This window comes from Cucurbita pepo, chromosome 13 (assembly GCF_057944985.1).
Source record: "Cucurbita pepo subsp. pepo isolate OVF chromosome 13, ASM5794498v1, whole genome shotgun sequence".
Lineage (NCBI taxonomy): Eukaryota > Viridiplantae > Streptophyta > Magnoliopsida > Cucurbitales > Cucurbitaceae > Cucurbita > Cucurbita pepo.
In genome coordinates, this window is record NC_141810.1 from 1677470 (window position 1) to 1698803 (window position 21334).

General features: G+C 35.5%; 2 protein-coding genes across 3 annotated transcripts; both read right to left on the bottom strand.

Annotated features, from left to right (window-relative positions):
- Positions 1 to 525: 525 nt before the first annotated feature.
- Positions 526 to 12530, bottom strand: LOC111783917 (ubiquitin carboxyl-terminal hydrolase 9). Of its 2 annotated transcripts, none has more exons than XM_023664727.2 (13): positions 12034 to 12530; positions 11396 to 11650; positions 9887 to 10031; positions 8358 to 8417; positions 8162 to 8257; positions 5354 to 5731; positions 5094 to 5234; positions 3863 to 4033; positions 3306 to 3563; positions 3071 to 3219; positions 1783 to 2328; positions 1404 to 1674; positions 526 to 1131 (listed from the first exon to the last, which is right to left on the bottom strand). In XM_023664727.2, exons 1-13 carry the CDS (start codon positions 12186 to 12188, stop codon positions 1015 to 1017), a joined length of 2742 nt encoding a protein of 913 aa, XP_023520495.2. In that variant the 5' UTR covers positions 12189 to 12530; the 3' UTR covers positions 526 to 1014. The 2 variants fall into 2 exon arrangements, with proteins under 2 accessions (XP_023520495.2, XP_023520494.2); XM_023664726.2 differs by having other exon boundaries at positions 8162 to 8260.
- Positions 12531 to 14474: 1944 nt separating this feature from the next.
- LOC111783963 (GroES-like zinc-binding alcohol dehydrogenase family protein) lies at positions 14475 to 18201 on the bottom strand. The gene is made up of 10 exons (XM_023664787.2): positions 18093 to 18201; positions 17870 to 18006; positions 17748 to 17797; positions 17325 to 17659; positions 16298 to 16380; positions 16134 to 16209; positions 15933 to 15994; positions 15741 to 15836; positions 14770 to 14931; positions 14475 to 14703 (listed from the first exon to the last, which is right to left on the bottom strand). Exons 1-10 carry the CDS (start codon positions 18199 to 18201, stop codon positions 14593 to 14595), a joined length of 1221 nt encoding a protein of 406 aa, XP_023520555.2. The 3' UTR covers positions 14475 to 14592.
- Positions 18202 to 21334: the final 3133 nt, after the last annotated feature.

Below are 21334 nucleotides of genomic sequence, written 5' to 3' on the forward strand. Positions count from 1 at the left end.
CATTATCATCGTCAGGAGTATAAAATGGTCGTGAGGCAATAGTCGACAAAGATACGGGGCCAAAAAGACGGTGAATATACATGTAGGTCAATTGTCGTATAGAAACACATCACATAAGAGTTACAAACTAACAAACTATCGTATAAATCAAACTTATAAACTACAGCAAAACACTAATCTAATGAACCAAACCGATCGACCATATACATGTAGGTCAATTGTCTCTCGGTTCGGTTGAAGCAAAACAATCCAACCCGATAACCATCCTGTCAAAGAAAAACCTAAGGATACTTCCTACTCAAAGGTGAAGGCTCCACTAATCATATTGCTCATAAAGTTCATAAACAAGAAATTTAGAACAGAAATATTCAAAAGTTCAGAAAGGACTTAAATTATCATTCAAAATGATAACAGTAATGGGTTAGCACAAATCAGAGGGGTTAGTACAGATATTTAGCATTACACTAAAAGTATCCTTGATGACATGACAGAGGCTCCTATAGCAACACTATGACATGTGATGCATGAAAAGTTGGGAATTTCAGGCTTTTCCAAATTAAATTAATCAGTAACAATAGGAGCATGTAGAAGTAACAACAGAAAGTGGCCAGCAGCCACCATGGGAACAGCTAACAAACAAATGAATGGCAACTGCCACTTCGCCTCTAGAGGCAAGCTTTGCTACAATCTACACTACCCACCTAATCACACAACAAAATTTCTCTCAAAAAGTTAATGAATAGACGAGTATTTTTAATAAAATTAATCCAGTTTTGATGATCAAATTGTATAAGCTGCTGAAAACCAGACTATTTTTATGTACCTCCAACTGTAGAATTCCACGTTTCTTCTGCAAAATCAGATCTATTCTATTTCTTTCCCCTTAGTTTGGCCTGATTAATGCTTAAACCATGAAAAACTAAGCTTCCTTTTAGCCGCCGGAATGAAGCTGAAACACCACAATCCAGAGTCGTTGCCTCTTCTAGTAGAGGACTTGTGGAGCTTTGTTCCAAGTCAATTTTCAACTCTTTGATAGAACAACAAATAAGCAGCCGATGTCTTTATCTCTTCTTCGCCAACTGGGGAAACATGACTGTCATCGAAGTGGTACCATCTCTTCTCATCGATTAACTGCACATATGAATAACAAAGATCTGAGACCATTATACAAAAATATCGAAAATCAATTCTTGATGGTTTGGTTAGACAATTTAAAATGGGACTAGATTTACTGTTCCAGTAACCGATACCAGACAAGTAGAGTAGCTTAGATGATGGATTCATCAACAAAAAAGAAAAGAAAAGAAAAGAAAAAGGAGAACTCGGGCCATGAATCTTGTCTTGCAGAGTCCAAGTAGTCAATCCATGTTCGGGGGTACATAGAAAGAATTTAAATTCCTTACCTTTGCGTATGCAGTGTAGTGACCACCGCCAAGACCACCATAATGGTTGCTAATGGCATATAGGTTGTACAAGTAAGACTTTCCATCATTGCTTTTGACATATTTACTCAAATCAAGATTGTGAATAGGGAAATCCACAAAGGTATCGAGCTTGTTTTTGAGATATCTGCTGTATGAAAAACGTTTCAAGTGAAAAACAATAATCTCTGGCAACTTCCACAAGTCTAACTTCTTTGTAGCCTGTCTATGCTCCTTGCACCTAGGGCAGTACCTGCGCAAGAGGAAATTTAAGATGTGAGTAAGACAAACTAGAATATTAGTAGAGCCACAATATATCTTGGATATACAAAATAAGATAAACTAAGGGGCATCAACTTACCACATATCATCAGGACCTAAAGGCTCTTCAGTAAGGAAGGCTTCCAAGCAAGAAAATAAAGATATTGCTTCCTGCCGCGTTTTCTTCATGAACCTTGTCTGGTGAACGGGAGGAAGATCCTTGATGTAGCTCACATCATATAATTCATGTTCTCTGTCGGTCCAATCCAAGAAAACCTTTATAAGTGGACCATACTTTATAGCAGAATCCTTGTCAATTGGCTTGCAGCTCAAACCCCTATCATCTGTTAAAAGAAGTTGAAAGGATGGCTCTTTCTCAGATGATGTTTCCTCTTCTTCAATGTCAATTGACTGGGAAACAGACCGAGGACTGCAGTTGGCTGGTTCATCATTCATTTCGGAAACGAAGCCATTTTCTTTGCTACTATGAGCTTTAGTTGAAGAGTACGTTCTTTTCAAGGGAACGAGGATCTTAGACACAGCTGCATTAATGTCGGCTCCACTACGGAACTCTTCTCCCAAATATGTGACTAGAGGAGTTCCAAAAAGCTTTCTCTCCATTCCCTTCAGGCGGTCAGTTGAGCATCTACAGACCAAGTGCCACATTAACAACATTCAGGAAAAATGAAAACAAATAATATGGAATGACAAAACAACTAACTGATAAGTACCGATGTATTTTCTACCATATGAGAACTTGAATTGGACACAAAAATTAATACTGAGCACATTCACTTTCTTGTTTGAAACACCAAAAATAATAAAAGGAGCACCAAATGATAACTTCGAAGTTGGCTGTACCACACACTAGAAGAATGAGGAAACATTGAGCCACTTATTAACGTGATTTCATTTCAGAGGAATGAACTTATATCCTGCAATTGGAGCAGTCTCCACTAGAAGCAATCAATATAAGATCATTTGCAATTAGATGAACTCTTTGGTCTACCTCATCTGGGGGTTGGTTATTAATATGCAATCATTCGTGGTGGTGGGTTTACTCTTCCCTCTGCCCAAGGCATTATGTTCTTCTCCATCGAATCATTGATGAGTAATTGTTTCTCATCACTTGAAAAATAAAAAAAATAAATGTTTAACCAAAACCAGAGAAAAAAAACTTGAGGCAGACACTGAGCTGCAAAAAGGAGTAAGCAAACATCATGAACTTGAATAGAGTCTAGAGCGTCCGATTGTCAGGTAGTCCAGCTAAAGTGGGCTTAAAGATGACGTGGCTTATTTAATAATCCCAGATTCAATATGCCTAAAATTCATACTTCATAACCAAACACGCAGACAACTACAGATTAGAAACTTAAAAGAAAGCATACCTTTCCAGCGATCTGTGAATGATCTCGAGCTTTGGTCTTCCAGACTCCCTTTTTGGAAGGCGATATGCAACCAGATACTCTTCATCTTTAATTGAAGTCACAGATTCAAGAGGGTTATCAAAATATTTGTAAATACGGTGATCATAAACCTGACAATGAAAAATTCAGAAATAAGAAGTTTTACTACAATAGAAGAAATAAGAATGCAGAAACCAGATGAATATCATATGCTTACCTCTGCAAGCAGAAGATTTTCATCAATCTTCAAGCAGCATGCAATAGTCAATGCAAGGGTGAGATCTTTGATACAACCATGTCTTTGCACTGTCACAGTGTATGGCATTGGAAGACCACTACCGTCACCATAGAACACAGTCACTGTCACACTGCGAGTGACAGTTGAAGGTAGCGGCAATGATAAATACATAAATGGATCAAAAGTAATTGAGATTTTTCCACATACTGGACAAACCAATGTCGACTTATATTGACCCTGTGAGTTTAACCAGTTGTAAATTATTAGAATATAAATTAAATCATTTAAATCTTAACTAAATAGACCAAACCAGAAACAAACTTAAGACATCCCACCAATCTCTCCTAAATTAATAATACAGCATGTAAATGACTTTAATCAAAATAATAAAGGATAATGTTACTTACGAGAATGAACATGAAAACTTCTTCACACAATTAACATTTATACAACATGGAACTACCTACAGTAATTAACATAGAAATGCCAGGCAAGATGATATGCAATGAGATTCAAATATATCAAAAGCCACTTACTTGACAAACATCTACAATCAAAGAATCATTTCGTGCTCTATGGTATCTCCAACACTCATCTGCAACTTCTGCATCTGGACGACCATCATAATCCTTTGTTTCACAATAAGGCTTCCGTTTAACACGATTCAAATCTTCATGCAGTCCATCCAGTAAGAAGGCAAGAAGTTCCTGTAGACAGACATCTTATCTTGGTTAAATGATATAAATGAAACCAGATTGACCAAATTCAACATTTTGAAAGAGAAATTATTAAAAAAGTAACCATTGTCCCTTTCATATCTCTTTCATCTCATTTTTCCTAATCACAATATCAGCAGAACACTAAAGTTGATTAATTACGCATAGAATTTGTGTTAAGAGTTTTGCAAACAAAATGACAACTTCAAAAAATAAAGAAAGAAAATGGACATTCTGAAAGTATGGAGACTAAAATAGACAAAAACTGAATGTATAGGAATAAAAATAGAATTTAAAACCTACTTTGTAATATTAGGACTGATCTAAATATATTTAACTTTTATGCCAGATCATCGTTTAAATGTTCACTCAAAAAGCACAATACAACTATATATTCAAACTAGTCATTCTAAAGCATAAGCCATACAGGACAAAATTGTGGGGTTTTGTAGTAAAGCAGAAAGTGAGTTCAAGCCTGAGAAGGGTGACAGAATATATTTTTTCAAAACACTATATACTTGAAAATCATTTCTTTTAAGCATATAAATATTTCAAATTGTAAGATCCCTTTTACGAAGTTTCTAAAAGGACGATCAAAAGAAAAAGGAATAAAAGATGTATTTAGATGACAGAAGAAAAACAAGACAAAGAGAAGAAAAGATAAGAAAACAGCATTCATAAATGTCCCAAGTGAGATCGCATCATAAATACTAAGCTTGATAGTTAAAATCTCGTCAGAGGATGGTAACTTATTGTCCAAGTACCAGAAATGACATAATTAATTCTAAAAGCTTATCAAAACTGTCACCTCAGTATCTTTCTACATTTATCTTAGCATCTGAAGCTCTAATTGCCATTACGTGAATGAAATAAAGCATATGGAGCTTCCAAAAGCTATACAATTATTCACAACTACAGTATCTTAAGAAATTGTTCGATAAATTCAGCTGTTCACAACTAAAAGGAAACAATAGAGCATAAAGAGATCACTTAGGAAATGAGAAAGACCATGTAAGATAAAAGAATACTACAGATATGTTATGGTACTAACTTGGGAATCATGCTGGTTATAACCACTGAACTGAGGAGCAAAACGAGCCAACTTCCCCTTAAATGCACGTGGTGCAATTGTGGTCTGTCCCAGCGACCATAATTTCCTCAACAAGTCCCCAAAAGCAATGGCTAACTCTCCCTGCAGAAGCATTGAATATACCCACAAGATCAACAAAACCTTACACAACAAAAATAAGCAAAGAATGACTAAACACATATTTTAGAAAAGGAAGATTGAAAACAAGAAAAGACACCTACGTGCATTCCCAACGGATTATCTGCATTGATCTCTTCAGAATAATCTTGTAAAAAATACTCTACAAGAGGTGGCGTGTGAACTAAACATTGAAGGGCACTGTTCATGAAACATGTATTTCCTAAATTCTGCAACCCTGCCAAACCACCCTTCTCTCTTTTCTTTGCAGTATTACTAAGATCACTTCTGTCATCCATGTCAGAAACTGATGAGCTCAAAGAACTTCCCTGATAACCATAACTGGATGAATGTCCATTTGACATCACTGGCCCCCCTGCAATTGACAGAGATGATCGTGAAGGTTCAAGAGCTACCAAAGCTAACTCATTTCGAGTGGCATCCATGCCAGTCTGAGTAGGTCCATCAACTTCAAGGAGGATCTGCAGAAGAGGGTGTACAACTACATGAGAATAGATAATTTTAAAATGAACAACTCGAATAAAGTGAATGTGAAACCTATGTTCTCAGATGCATTGCTGATGTATAATGTAATATTTCATAATGGAAAAGAAAGAACAAGAAAACTTAGAAGTACATGAAATGGGTATATGCTTAATATCCTCAACAGAAAACAAACAAGACAATGTAATATCTCCTCTTGCTTGCTCTCCAAAATTCGACTCTCCCAATATGGATGCTACTTTCTGGTGGTTCAATGATTCAGGATCCTATCCTCATAGTCCCTCTCCAGCTTCCTTACAACCAAGGATTAGCTGTATATTCTTCCTCATCAATTGTGCAAGGTGACTTTGAGTCTCAAAATTTCTAAGATATAAAGTCATCATATGGACTCTCCTCCATTGAGCCTTGAATAACAGCAGATGTCATTCGCAAGAACCATCCACACATGCTCTCATCTCCAAACAATGTGTTCTCTTCATAAACAGCAATGATGACTATTTCTACATTGTCTCTACAGTATAAAGGGTTGGAATAAGTGGCTGGGTTGTCTTCGAGGCTAAGTGGTGCTTTCCTAAAAGCACTAAAGCTGCAGTCTGAGCAACTTCTTTGCCTGCTTCCATAGTTAGCATCTTATGTAGGGATGGCTATGTTTGGAAGATCTAGATTAAAAGGCATAGAACTTTTAAGATGTTTTAACAACTAGGACATGCAGGTTATGAGGGTTCATTATACTCATGGCTTCTACCCTTTCTAGTTATTTGTCTTCCTGCAGTCCAGAGGTTGGTGGGGCCCAGTTTTAGTTAGTGTCCTTCGCTTGTACTTCCATTATCTTAATGAAAAGTTGGATCATACATAAAAAATAATAAAATGACTACACTGTAGTCTATGATTATTGTCGATTGTAGACAACTTTTTGTAATCCCTTGTCCTGGTGGTTCTCCCTCAGCTTTTGTACTACATCTCACTTATTATCAACAGTTTATATCTTAAAAAAGAAACACCTTGTAAATTCAGGAAAATGAAGAGGCCACAAAAGGAATCATACCCTATATGCTCTCAAAATCACCATGCTTGTTTTTTAATTTATTCCACTCTTCTCCTTCCAAATGAAAGAGAGAGTTCGTCCGATATTGTATACAAAGAGAGGGTAATGGATGATATGTTGTAAATATTAGCCTTTGAACTTTCACTCTGCAAATATTTGAGGTGAAAAAAACACATCATGGTCGCAATCAACAATGCCACTAAAGGTAAATTTTACCGTTTCAAACACTTGTTCTTTCCATTTCAACTAACTAAACACATAAGTTAGATCCTAACAGTGTTCAAATGTTATTCAGGAATTTACAAGAATAAGATACCCAAATGGTCGATTATCCAAATTTTGAACATAAAAAATAAGCATCTGATAGATAACAAAGATGACAGATGGTGTATGATAGACACAACCAAAGACACCCAAAGCAATACCTTACAAGAAACACAAGGTTTAATTATGCATTCACCCTACAAAAATGTACACATTCACCCAGAACCAATAAACAGAATATTCAATTCACAAAGCCCAGCCACTCAGAACTTCGCTTCAAAGATCAAAGTCACTCTTCATGGACTCAAGCTTCCACCAAAACACACTACACAATTGTCAATTTCATGTTCAAGCCATGCCCCTCTTCATTCTTCTTACCTCAAAACCCGCCTACAGGCTTATATATGGGGCCACAAGCTCCAATCAGTTACAACTCCGATGTAGGAAGAGGGCAACTAATTCTCCTAAAAATTGCATTTCATAGGAATATCCATCTTTTACTCACCAAAGAACATGCTGCTCATGGCATACCACAAAAAATGGACCCAAGCTTTCTAATAAACCCACCAGAAATTTAAGTGATGTACCACATTAAAATTTCATGATCTTCACTACCATTCACGCTTTCTAATAAAAACCAACATTCAAGAAAGAATAATGGTGTCTAGCATGAATGGTAAAAGTAATCAGCTTAACAAGGAGTAAATGTTTCCTTAAAATTTCATGATCTTCACTACCATTCACGCCTAATAAAAACCAACATTCAAGAAAGAATAATGGTGTCTAGCATGAATGGTAAAAGTAATCAGCTTAACAAGGAGTAAATATTTCCTTAAAATTTCATGATCTTCACTACCATTCAGGCTTTCTAATAAAAGCCAACATTCAAGAAAGAATAATGGTGTCTAGCATGAATGGTAAAAGTAGTCAGCTTAACAAGGAGTAAATGTTTCCTTAAAATAGCCACTCATAAGGATTGAACGCAACGTAGAAAATGAAAGCAAGAAAGAGTTATCTTTTATCCATACACACTCCCCAAAGCTAATCCTTCTTGGATCAATGCCCATACACTAAATACGTTGATAGAATAAGTACTCACATGTTGATCCATCTGCAAGTTTAGTTCTTCGAGGGTTTGGCTTGTCGCATCCAATACTGATTGTTTATGCTGGTTGAAGTAATCCCATATACACGCCTGCTAGTTGCCCAAAAGCAGAGATCCAAAATAGCTGTAAGAGATAATACTAACATCTTTCCGTTTCTACAAAGAAATGTAAAGGAAGAAGCTCAAAAACCTTTTCCTGCTTTATTCCCTTAAGTGCAAACACCTTCTCACGAAGATCAAATACGGTGGCCTGAAAAGCAGAAAGTGAGTAAAAAGAATTCTGCAATTGCTAATAGTATACATGCAGAGAAGAGTAAGACAAATATGCACATTAAATAAATACGAGGACACACAAGCCAGACTTGATCTGAGACCTAATTAAAGTCTGAAACATCAAAAGTCTCTATTATAACTGCTGTCTCTCATAGGAGTTTTTTTCATGTACTCTAATCTTACTCGTGATGAAATGAAATGTTAACGCAAATATCACAATCTATTTTCATCAGGAGAAAGCATTGCATTAACAAAATTAACTCATGGTCTCAAAAGACCATAGTAACAATTACAATCCACAATGCTTCTGGAGCTAAAAGAAGAAAGCACAAGCTTGTAACCCTAAACGATTAGATGAGAACGAAGTATGCCCAGAAATCAATCAAATACATTCCGGGAAAACAGAAATCATATATAAATTAACAGTAAAATGGACAACATTATCTTTCGTGTGATAAAATCTTATATTCCACCAGTGAGGTTGAAAAACTTTCTGGAATCAGAAGACCATATTAACATAATAAAGGCACACAAGTAAGGAAAAAGATACGGTAAAAAAGACGTTATATATTATAAACAGAGGCCAGTAAGTTTTATTTAAAAACAAAGAAACATGAACACAAGCACAGTACAGCGACACACCATTTTTTTAAATGGAGTCAAACACGTCGGAGACACATTATCTTTTTTTTTAATATTATTTAGATTATTAAAAGATCCAACCCAAAATACTTAAAGATTTAAATGGTGCATAAAACTCTAGTCATATGAGCCCACTAAAATCCATAAAAGACAGAAGTCAAATATCCCATTAAAAGGCCACAAAAATAAAATTTATTAAAAAGTTTCTCACTAAATTATATTTTTTTAAAAACTAACCTATCCCTAATCCTTTACCCTCCCCCACCCCCACAATCTTCTTTTCATCCACAGCCCACTTTCATTCGATCTTCCTCCCTCTCCGATGAACTTCACCGCTTCTCTCCAGCACTGTTGCCACCAATTGCTTGATAGGTTCGGGTTTTGGATGTGTCCATGTGTGTGAATGCGTGTCCGAAAATTGTTTAAACGAAAGAATAAAAAAAGAAAGAGGCACGTATTTTAGCGTTGTATCTGTGTCCCAACACATGCCTGACATAGACAATCTGTCCTTCCTAGGGGGAGCTGAAGATGGATTAAAGACCATGTTCCAATTCAAAATTTAGTATGTGCTGTTTATTTAATTAGTATTGGGATTACATGGTCTAAAATTCACAAATACTTCTTTATCAACCAAGTTTTGGATCCTCATGCAGAATAAAAGATAAATCAGAAAAAAAAAATGAATATAGCTGCATTTCTTTTTAATTGAGATCAAATAAATACTAATAAGGATAGAATCTTACGACCACCATGCACCATCCAAGTTTTTAATGAATCAAAGGATATGTAAAATATGAAGAATACCTTCTTGCTCAATCGTATGATACATTCACTTCCATCTCTGGAATCAATCAATTTTAGACAAAGTAGATAAACCTCCACAAAAAAATTCTTTTGAGTGACACCTTGGGATATCAACTTTCTTGGTAACGGTGGCCCCCCTTTGTACCTAATGTAACAAAATACGTATGTTACAACAACTCTAGCTTCCAAATTAGTTTTGGGTGGGGAAATCATGTTCATAACAATAAGACAAACACACATACAACTTTAATTCCATAGAAAATTGTAATATAAAACAGTTCCATTTCAAGAAGCAATGTACAAGTAGAGTACATAAAATAATAAAGAAACAAAATCAAACAAGAGATAAATTAGGAATTGTAGAAAGTGAAATTTGGTAGTTGCAAAAAAGAAAAAAAGAACATCTTAATCGTATGAATATCCAAAATCTTCAACCATGATAATAGTATCAAAAGGCACTCAATCCAACCTCTAGTGCTTGGTAAAGACACTCAAATTACCTTGGTGGATTTCTTTAAACTACAAGGCCATATTGAGAACTACTCAGTAATCCAGACTGGAAAAGGTTGACATACTTCCTTTTGAATGATAGGCAGGAAATCAGCTTTTATGTAATTTCCGGGGAGAAAAATACCTCTGTTTTTTATGCTTAGAATGAAGACATCAAGACAAATGGGTGACTCAGTGCAAAGAGAAATCTTGGTTAAGGGAAGACAAAAGATGAGTCTATTACACATGATTGATGGTCTCCTGGTAGAAGGGGAAAATGAAAAATTCTGAAAATTACATCCCCTGCGTACATAAGCATTAATCTTTATTTCAGGAACTAAAACTTATCCATCATCCCCTAAGGTTCTTTTGTATGAATTAAGCAAGCTGAGAAGTCCAAAGAAGGTGGATACTTTGACTCGGATTCTTTTTCTGAAAGGATATAACGCAGCATAAAAAACAGTAAACCAAATGTCCCTATATTGCCATGATTTTTTTATTTGTTTTTTTTTTTTTTCTTGGAAACTACATTACTATAGGTTTCAAGCCATTGTGTTTTTTTGAATAAGGGCAGGGGTGGTTCAGTCACAATTACTTTCTTCAGCGTCCATACAGTAGAAAATCGTGAGATCACTTGTTTCAATGTTTGAGATGTGTTAGATGCTTGATTTATCAACCTACGGCAGTGTCCTTACTCCCTCAGTTGTTGTGTAAGCATGGACTCAAAAGGATAGCATACAATACTAAGGAAACAGTATATTTCTAAAACATCATACAACTTCTCAGGATGCGGCAACATCTAGTTCATTTTGCAATCAAATTCCTAATGCAACTAATAAAATTACAGAAGTTTGGTTGCTACTTTTCAGTTCAACCAGGCTCATATTTCAAGTATATAGATTATACAAAGAACAATAGAAAAATATAAATAGGACTTGAAGCATGTTGCCTTAAAGATTAATTCTTGATAGAGGGAAGAAGAGGCAACACAACAACAAATAGTATGAGTGGACATCTTACCAATCATACAGTTTTTCCCAAACTGCACTGGGAACCAAAACATAATCCCGTCGTTCCTCCAAAAATCTTTTTAGCTCTAAATCATTATTCTCAGAATCACTTCCATTAACGACTATATCTGAATTGTCAATAGGACCGGGCCTTTCTACCACGTTTGAAGGAACCATATTACAGTGTTGGGAATCAGAAGAATGATCTTTGCTAGAAAATTCTCCAGTAGGCTGTCCAACATATAACTGCCATCTTCTAAACCACCTGCATGTACAACAAAGTGAACATTTCTTGCATTCCAATGAATCTTTACAATCTACGTGTACAAGAGTTCATTCAAGTAAATCTCAGAGAAAAACAAGATCTCCCAGGATAAAGAAATCGGACATGATAGGAATTCCCCATAAACATATCAAACATTAACACGCTAGGTACGCATTGAAAAGTGCAGATACGTAAAGCAAGGGCATATTTTTGGACTAGGCTTGAAGAAACGAAGCTCATGAAACACAGCACCGTAGTAAAAAAGTCAAAATTGAACCAAACCAATTTCCAAAACCCACCACGAAATCTTAAAATCCCCCCATCAACAAACTCCTATATTATAATACATTACTACAAGCCACGAAAGGCAGAAGAAGCAATACCGATTAGAAACAACATAGTAGAGATTGCCTTCTTGCAAATTAGATTCGGATTCCTTCCCCAGGTCGGTGACGATCCGATTCTCGACATCTGGTGGGAGTGGCAGGCAGCTTGATCCGCCGTTTTCCATCATAAAACCGGAAGCAGGAACGGTCATGATCAATTCCGCAGGAAGATCCGGAAAAGGTAGGAATCGGAGGAAGAGAGTCCAGATATGGTCAAAGTTGTTGAGAAAAAACGATTTGAATTGTGAATGGGGAACGAAACAGAACGAAAAGAAAAATGGAAGAAAAAGGAAAGAGATGGCAGACGAAAAGAAAAAAAAGTATGGATCAAGCGGAATGGTAGGAAGATAAGCTCCGATCTCAGTGCAGAGTTCGAGGGATACGAGAAAAATGGGCGAAAATGGAAGAAAGAGCAAGAAGAAAGGGATATTCGAAGGAACCCTAGCCTAGATTGCAGGGGAAGGTGGGTGAGGAGTCGAGGGGCCGAACTGGAAAATAATAATAATTAATAATAATAAATAATAAATAAATAAATAAATCGAACAAGTATTGAAATCTCAACCGTCATTTTCAACCATAATTTGTGCATGAATCTCATTTCAATTTGGCCTAAATATTATGTGGATTATTCCCAACCTTTTAATTATATTCCTTTCATTCCAAATTTTTTTAGAAAATTTTCATCCGTCTCTCAATGAAACACGAGTGATTGTACATCGAGTGATTGTATCGCGGAAATCACTACCTTAACTCTTGATAGTAAGATACACATAGATACTGTGAAATCCTACCTCGATTGGAGAGAGGAACGAGTGTAAGCGAGGACACTCGTGGCAAAGAGGGTGGATTGTGAGATCTCACATCAGTTGAAGAGAGGAACGAAACATCTCCCTAGCATACGGGTTTTAAAAACCTTGAGAGGAAGCCGAAAGGGAAAGCCTAAAGAGGACAATATCGGTTAGTAGTGGGCTTGGGCTCAAATGGTATCAGAGAAAACTAAGCCCCAAAGGGGGTGGACACCCGTCAGTGTGCCAACAAGAATGCTAAACCCTAAAGGGGGTGGACACTGGGCCTAGAAGGGGGGTAGATTGTGAGCTAAAAGAGAAAGTCTAAAGCGGACAATATCTACTAGTGGTGGGCTTAGGCTAGTACAAATGGTATCAGAGAATGCTAAGCTCCAAAGGGGGATGGGTGGACACTAGGTGGTGTGCTACGAAGATGCTGGGCCCAGAAGAGGTGGACTGTGAGATCTCATGTCGTTAGAGATTACGAAACTTAATTGAATTATTAATTTAATACCGACAAGATCCTATCATATTTATTCGAATAACACATGGACTAAATAAGATGCAAATAAGTCTTCAATTACATAATAAAATAATTAATATATTAATTACAAATAGTATAGAGTTAAATTTTCAATATGCTTTAAATTGCATTTAATATCATTTTTTTCTTTTTGAAATATATTATTAATAATATAATTTTGACAAACCATTAAGTATCATAAAAGTGAAGTCATATGTTTGATAGTTTTGTTTATATTTAAATTGGATAAGTTTATTCTTTATTATCAATTTATTGTACAAAATCACTATAACGATCCATGTCTAAGATAAGGGTTAAAATTCGGAATCCAAATTTAGCATTTGATGGGTCCAATATTTCCGTGCAACATGGTCACGTTACCTACTACAGACCAACACGAGTTTTATGCATGCTTTGTCCTCACAGGAGGCCATCTAACGTAAATTTGTTCAATGTAAAACACGCTTAACCATAGAGTTCTATGATTGAGTCACCGAAAAGAAGAGTACATATTATTGGTATAGTTAGTAACTTTCATTTCTGGGCCCAAGACACGTGGCACACCACCCAGTGTCCACCCCCTTCAAGGTCCAATGTCCTCGTTGGCACACCGCCTGGTGTCCACTCCCTTTGGGACTTAGTGTCCTCGTTGGCATACTGCCAGAAACCTGTATCTAATACCATTTGTAATACCTCAAGCCCACCGTTAGCAAATATTGTCCTCTTTAGGCTATTACTGTCGGCTTCCTCTCAAGGTTTTTAAAACACGTTTGCTATGGAGATGTTCCCCTCTTCAACTAACGTGGGATCTCACAATCCACCCTCTTTGCCACCAGCGTCCTTGCGTATACTCGTTCCTTTCCTTTTTATGTTCTAGTCATCTTATTATCAGGATCACTCTCGTTCAGATGTAGTATCGATTTATTCATGTACCATTCCTTTACTCAGGTGTCACAATCACAATTTTATTGGATGACAAAATTGTAATGTATATTTAATGAATATAAGTGTCGTTTTTTGGACTGAGTTCTTAGCTCACTGAATACCCATATACAAAGAATTACTCGAGATTGAACGAACGGTCAATTCTATGCGTATAATCATTCAGCATAGCTTAACGGACCTAAATAGAAAAAAAAATTGCAAATATTTATTGAATATTATCAGCGGTATATGTCTAAAGAGATCCATAAGAGCAAATTATAAAGCGATAGCGTTTCAAATTAAAAAAATACATCACGACATAGCTTAAAATTGCAAAACACATCGTAGAGATTTTCCGTCGATAAGTAGCTGAAACGCGTCGTTTATCTGGTGAAAGGGAAGTTGATGTGTTATGAATTCATCCAATTTGACCACCTGATACAAAGGTGAAGAAGTTAGTATTATTGTGTTAAGGCAAAGAGAGGAGAGTTCTTGAGTTACCCCTTTGATGCATTGCTTAGCAAAGTGAGGCATGTGAGTCCTGCCTTTGAACCCTCCAAAAACGGAAGCCACCACCTTACGCCCACTGAACAGCTCCATGGGATGAAGTGGTAGCATTTTTGGGCTTGTATGAACTCCCAACATCACCGTCGTTCCCCATCCCTAATCAAAACGTCGAACCAAATTGATTTGTTAAACTTGTGTTTGTGACTGTCAATCTAAGCATAACTCAATTCAATAAGGTATATACTCGTTATGTTATCGTTGAACTCGAGAAAAAGAAGAAAGTTAGGTACCCGATTTCGTTTTCATTCGAAGCACCCTCGTCTAACATCAATATTATCGACTATCGACTAGACCGACAAGGTTGGAACTAGTTCATTGTGATCATGGATGTCTCTCTATCCATCACTTACTTTTTCTTATTCCCACCCGTATTTTAACTGGAATCAAACTCCTCACCACTAATGTGAGATCCCACATCGGTTGGAGAGGGTAACAAGTGCTAACGAGGACGCTAGGCTCTGAACGGGGTGGATTGTGAGATCCCACGTTGATGGGAGAGGACAACGAAACATTTTTTATAAGGGTGTGAAAACCACATCCTAGCACGCATTTTAAAACCTTGAGGGAAAGCCTGAGAGTAAAGCCCAAAGAAGCGGCTAGTGTTGAGCTGGGGTTGTTACAACAAAAGTCAACAAGATTGTAGCGGTCATTGCCCCTTGGATCTTCCCTCACATGAGACTTACTTTTAAGAGTCGAGTTCGTAGTTTTTATGATGGTGGTCACTCGATGTCGAATAATTTAGTTATTTATTGTAACGCAACACACGATTTTGGACATGTGTGACAATTTTCTAGCGTTGATTGAAACAGAAACTTAATCGACAGTGTAAATTGCTACACTCGTTCAAGTATGAGGTTTAAATTGATTGAATGAAAAATTTGAAGTTAAATGGTAATGTTACTTACAATGTGAGTAGACAAGAAGGCCGTGCGCAAAATCTCTCCATTCCCGACACATTCAAAGCTGTAATCCACACCTCCGTCTGTTTTTTCTATAATTATCTACGATCAAGAATATAAAAAAAAAAATTGAAAATTTGAAAATTTGAACCCAAATGAAAATTTGAAGGAATTTGTGGGGATACCACCAATACCGACCTCATGAACAGGGTTGTCGGAGTCTCTAGGGTTTATAAAGTCGGTGATTCCGAATTGCTTTCCTATATAAATATAAGTTGCTTTTAGGTTAAATTAATAAAAATACTCTTAAATTTTATACTTTGTCCAAAAGTACCAACGATAATTAAAAATAATTATTAACGATAGACTTGAGTAAAAGAGTAAAAGAAAGGAAATTACCAACGATAGACTTGAGTGGGTTGATATCGACGCCGATGATTTTAGAAGCACCACGGGCTCGTGCTCCTTCAGCCACCTACAAAGCCAACCACCACAACAAGTTACAAAAAATAGCTCCAATTCGACTCTACCATCGCACCATTCCACACAAGAGAATTACTTACCGCAAGTCCTACTGCTCCCAATCCAAAAATCGCCACCGTCGAGCCAGCTTCCACGTTCACCGTATTCCATGCCGCTCCCACTCCTATTTCCATCGTTTACATAACACATTAATTATCATTTTAATTGTCTTAAATACGTTCTCCCACCTATTTATGAATCTAACAAGCTTTATCCTCTCCATCCCTATCATCTATTATCCTCAATTTAACAATTTTTTTTTTTTTTTTTATAAGAATCAAGACAAGAAATTTTTTTATATTTTATTTATTGAATTCATTTTCACTCGTAATAAATTTATTAAAAAAAACTAAATAAATTATATGTAAATAAAATATTATAAGATATCATAATAAAAACCATAATATTCCATAAGAAAAAAAAAATATAATTATAATATTTAAAAAAACATATCTAAAAAAAAACATTGACAATTATTGAGCAGAAAACGACAAAAAGGTTTTCTTTTTTTTTTTTTGCTGACACACCATGTTCTCTTATTAATTTTGTGTGTGTTTTTTTTTTTTTTTGTTCGTATGAAAAAGTAAGAATTAAAAATTCGAATAAATTAAACCTATTATTAAAATCCAATTTTTATTTATTTTCTAAATTTTGTATGAAATTGTCAAAGTCGTCTCTCATATTTTTAGTATTCTTTATTTGTATTTAATGGATTCAAACTTCTTGATTAAATTATTCCGTAATTTTTAAAAATATGATTACTAAAAAAATTGATTTAATATTAAATTATTATTTTAATCAACACATTTAAATTTGTTATTTAAAAATTGACCTTTCATTTTAAAATAGAATAAATGGGCCTAAAATTTTGAATTACCATTTTACTGGACAACAAAGGAAGATATTCATATCGAACTATTTAACTCAAATTATAAAATATTAAATTGGATTATATTTTTTTAGACTTGAGTTAAGTTGAATTTTTAAAAAATTAAAAATTTGGGTCGTAGTTGGCAATAAGAAATTAATGAATTAAAAAAAAAATTATATTGTAATTTAATTACGTACCAGTAGAAAGGCCACAGCTTAGCAAGGTCATCTTCTTCATGGGAGCTTCGGAGTCAATCTTAACGACACAGGCGGATTCCAACACCGTGAACTCGCTGAAAGTGGACGTATTTAGGAAGTGAAAAATCGGCAGCCGCCGCTCGTCCGCCGTGGTGAACCGGGTTTTACCGTCGTGGGTCATCGTTCTTTTCATCGGATTCACTCCCATAACCTCGCAAGCGTTCGTTTTCGGGTTCTTGCAACACCGGCACGTGCCACACTCCCCGTGGAATAGCGGAATCATGTGATCTCCGGCCGCCACCTCCGTCACGCCCTCCCCCACACTCTCCACAATTCTGCATTAATTAATTCTTTTATTAGAAAAATAAATAAATAAAAATTTATTGAAAAAATAAAAAATAGGATTTGAAATTATATAATGACCCGGCAGCTTCATGGCCGAATATACGAGGGTAAGCCCTTTGGGATTCATTCTGCAATTTCAAATAATTCAAGGGCTAATTAGCAAAAGGACTAAAAAATAAATAATTTAAATTCTTTTTTACCTCTCCTTTCCAAGCGCTGAGATCGGTGTGACAAATGGAAGTGAAGAGGATTTTGACTCGGACCTCCATTTTCTGTGGCGGGTCGACCCGGACTTGTTCAATGACGAGCGGCTCCCCCGGACCCCAAGCCACGGCGGCTACAAGAAAACAAAAACCAAACAATTACGGCGGAGAGAGAGAGAGAGAGAGAGAGACGGCGGCGGCCGCGGCGGCTGTTTATTACCTTTGCAGATGATGACTCTTCCAGCGGTGTCGCCGGAGCAGCCGTTGATCGGAGAAACCGCCTCCATTTGTTTGTTTTTTTGGGAAATGAAAGTGGCAGACTGTTTCATTTATCTATTTAGAGAAGTTTGACTTTAAATAAGAGGAAAAAATTATTATTATTTAGATTTTAATCAATTTAGTTATATAATTTATATTTTTTAAAAATTTAAATTTATTTTATGCAGATAAATATATTAGATTATTCATGTATCACTATAATATATAATACAAATATTAGGTAAATTCAGAATATATGTCTTTTTTATACGGAGTAAAAGATTTATCTTTAAATTAAGTGATTTTTTTAAAATAATTTTTCAAAATTTAGAGAATAAAATAAATATTTTAAAATAAAAAAAAAATTAAAAAATAGGAGCTAGACCATAAGGAGGCATAAGAAATTGAATGGGCGGTGACCCAACGGTTTAGTAGGCTCTTTAAAGTTGGTGGTGGACCCACTCGTAGATCGAATGAATGAAAATAGCTTATATTTAAAATTTAGGCGGCTTAATTTCTTAAATATACACGTTTTGATGTTTAAGTTAAAAAGAACGAAAATCGGGCTTATATTAGGTCCTATGAGTCAAAGTCATGCATGATGAAGATCGAGGTTGAAATTGGGCTAAGAGGCTCAATTTCCTTTATGGGTTCATCGAGTTCAAAGCATATGTCTAGGTCGAGGTAGGGATTAGGCCGAGATCTACCTCTCCAATGTCTTTTGTGAGGGCTCCCCATAAAGTTCAGATGGTGAAAAAGAACGAGTTTCTCTAGAAAATTAGTATTGCTATTGGCAAGTTAGGTGTCGTTGCCGCTTTCATGAGGCTCGATCTAATCTTGAGCTTCTAAAAATATGCACAAATAGAGCATTCTTGTTCTCATAGATTGACCGTTGATGTTTCAGTTCATATAAGACTAATAGTCGTACTGCATGAAGAAGGTCAACCTCAATTCAACTAATCACTCGTTACTTCTCCTCAAATCATGGATGACATACTCTACGTTTAACATAATGAGCTCCTCAGCCTCAGCCTCATGTCGATGTGAGGGTTTGGGTGAGAGGCCAATTCTCTTTCTTCTCACGACTCAATTACCTCCTATTCAGCTTTAAAGTTCAAATTCATACCCTAACCAAAACACGTTGCAACTCGTAGTGCATTGTTTTTTTTTTTCTCGATCGTAAAATAGTAACATAAAAGGAAAGGAAATCATTTTTGGTAGGCAATATCATAAAGTTGACAGATGAAATATATAGGAAGCGGACCATATGTTCAAATAAATATAATATGAATTATGAAATACATTCATGAAAAATGGACCAAATATTCAATGATTCAATTTTTTTTTCTTTTTTCTTTTTTATAATTCTTGTCTCATTTTAGCTTAAAATGTTTACTTTTTTTTATTCCGAGAATTAAACATAGAATTGCTGGTATAGACATTGACTATCAAAACTAAACTCCGAAGCTTATAAGGAGAGAAAAATAAAAATCAACGAGACCCACTAACCAAAATTCCGAGAAACACAATGCACCAAAATGGATCCAAAGAGGACGAACCCTCGAATCAGCGACAAATAAAATTAGAGTAAGGTTAAAAAATTTACTAAAAAACATGAAAGATTTTGCAATAATATAATAGAATGAACGTAACCTTAAAACATATTATATAATTTTTTTTTTTGTTTGGAAATTACATGAAAATTTATATTTTTCATCATTAAAATTTTCGAAAATTAGTCAACGAAATTATATAATAATTGAAGTTGTTTTTTTCCAAGGGTTGTTTGTGTTTTATACGCATATTGAATATAATAAAAAATGTCACAATTTAGTCAAACTTATCCACCTTATATTATAAATAAGAATCATATTATTGATAAAAAAAATATTTTAAAATTATATATATATATATATATTTATAGATCTCTCAGTTTAAATAAGATTAAATTAATAAAAATATCCTTAAATTTTGTTTAAACTTTCATAAATTTCAACGATATCCTTAAACTTTAAAAAAATAAAAAATTTAAATATATATTTATGATTAGTTTTGGATTGAAACTCTTAATACACTTTATTTTACGAATACTTTTAATGATGTTTTAAAAATATCATTTTTTAACATTAAAAAGTTTCATTAATACCCATTATCTTTTAAAATAAAATTTAAAAATACGTTCGTATTATGTTTAAAATTACGGACGTACAAAGACCGAAGTATGTGCTACTCTTACTTTTCAGGTAAAGACAAGGCACACAGATGATGACGTCCCAGTGACGATCGGAAAAAAAAGCCCAACATAAGGCCCACTTATTGTTTGAGAGGAAAAAAAAGGCCCAAAATGAGAAGCCCACTAACATTGATGTAAGAGTTGGAAAGTGAGATATTGCCTCCCCCACTAAATCTGTAATATGGAACATTTCAAAATGCCAACTCACACGTGTCTCTATCTTTTATTTTCTTTTTCATTTTCACCTAATTTTTTTAATTCTTTTTTTTTTATATATCTAGTCGGGTAGGCTCGACTGTAGCTCTGAAAAAATATCTACGAATTCTTCTTTACAAGAACAACCCTAACTGGTTTAGTGATGTCTCCGCTATTGGATGAAAGTGTCCCACATCGGTTAAGTTTAGGGCATGGCTCTGATACCATGTTAAGTTGAATGACACTGTCATCAGTAGGGTAAAACTAACCTATCTCACGACGGTCTAATCCTAGCTCATGTTCCCTATCATTGTGAAGTAGAATTCACCAAGTGTTGGATTGTTCACCTACCAATAGGGAACGTAAGCTGAGATTAGACCATCGTGAGACAGGATTCTTGTGCACACTGTTTTTCAGCCAAAAGACCGACCCTCCTCCCGAAAGCTTCGTGGGGACTACTTTACGACGACGGACGACCGCCTGTTGATCCTGACCTATAGAAAGAAGGGAATCAATGTTTTGATTCCAGAGTCAGATTGGGGAGACAACTCGTTCAAGGCTTTGACCTACTGATGACAGTGTCATTCAACCTAACATGGTATCAGAGTCATGCCCTAAACTTAACCATGTCAATAGATTGGTAAATCCTCAATTGTCGAACAAAGTATTGTGAGCCTCGAAGGCATAGTCAAAAAGTGACTAGAGAAGACTCCAAAGGAGTCGAGCCTCGATTAAAGGGAGGCATACTTTGTTCGAAGGGAGGTGTAGGATGAAAG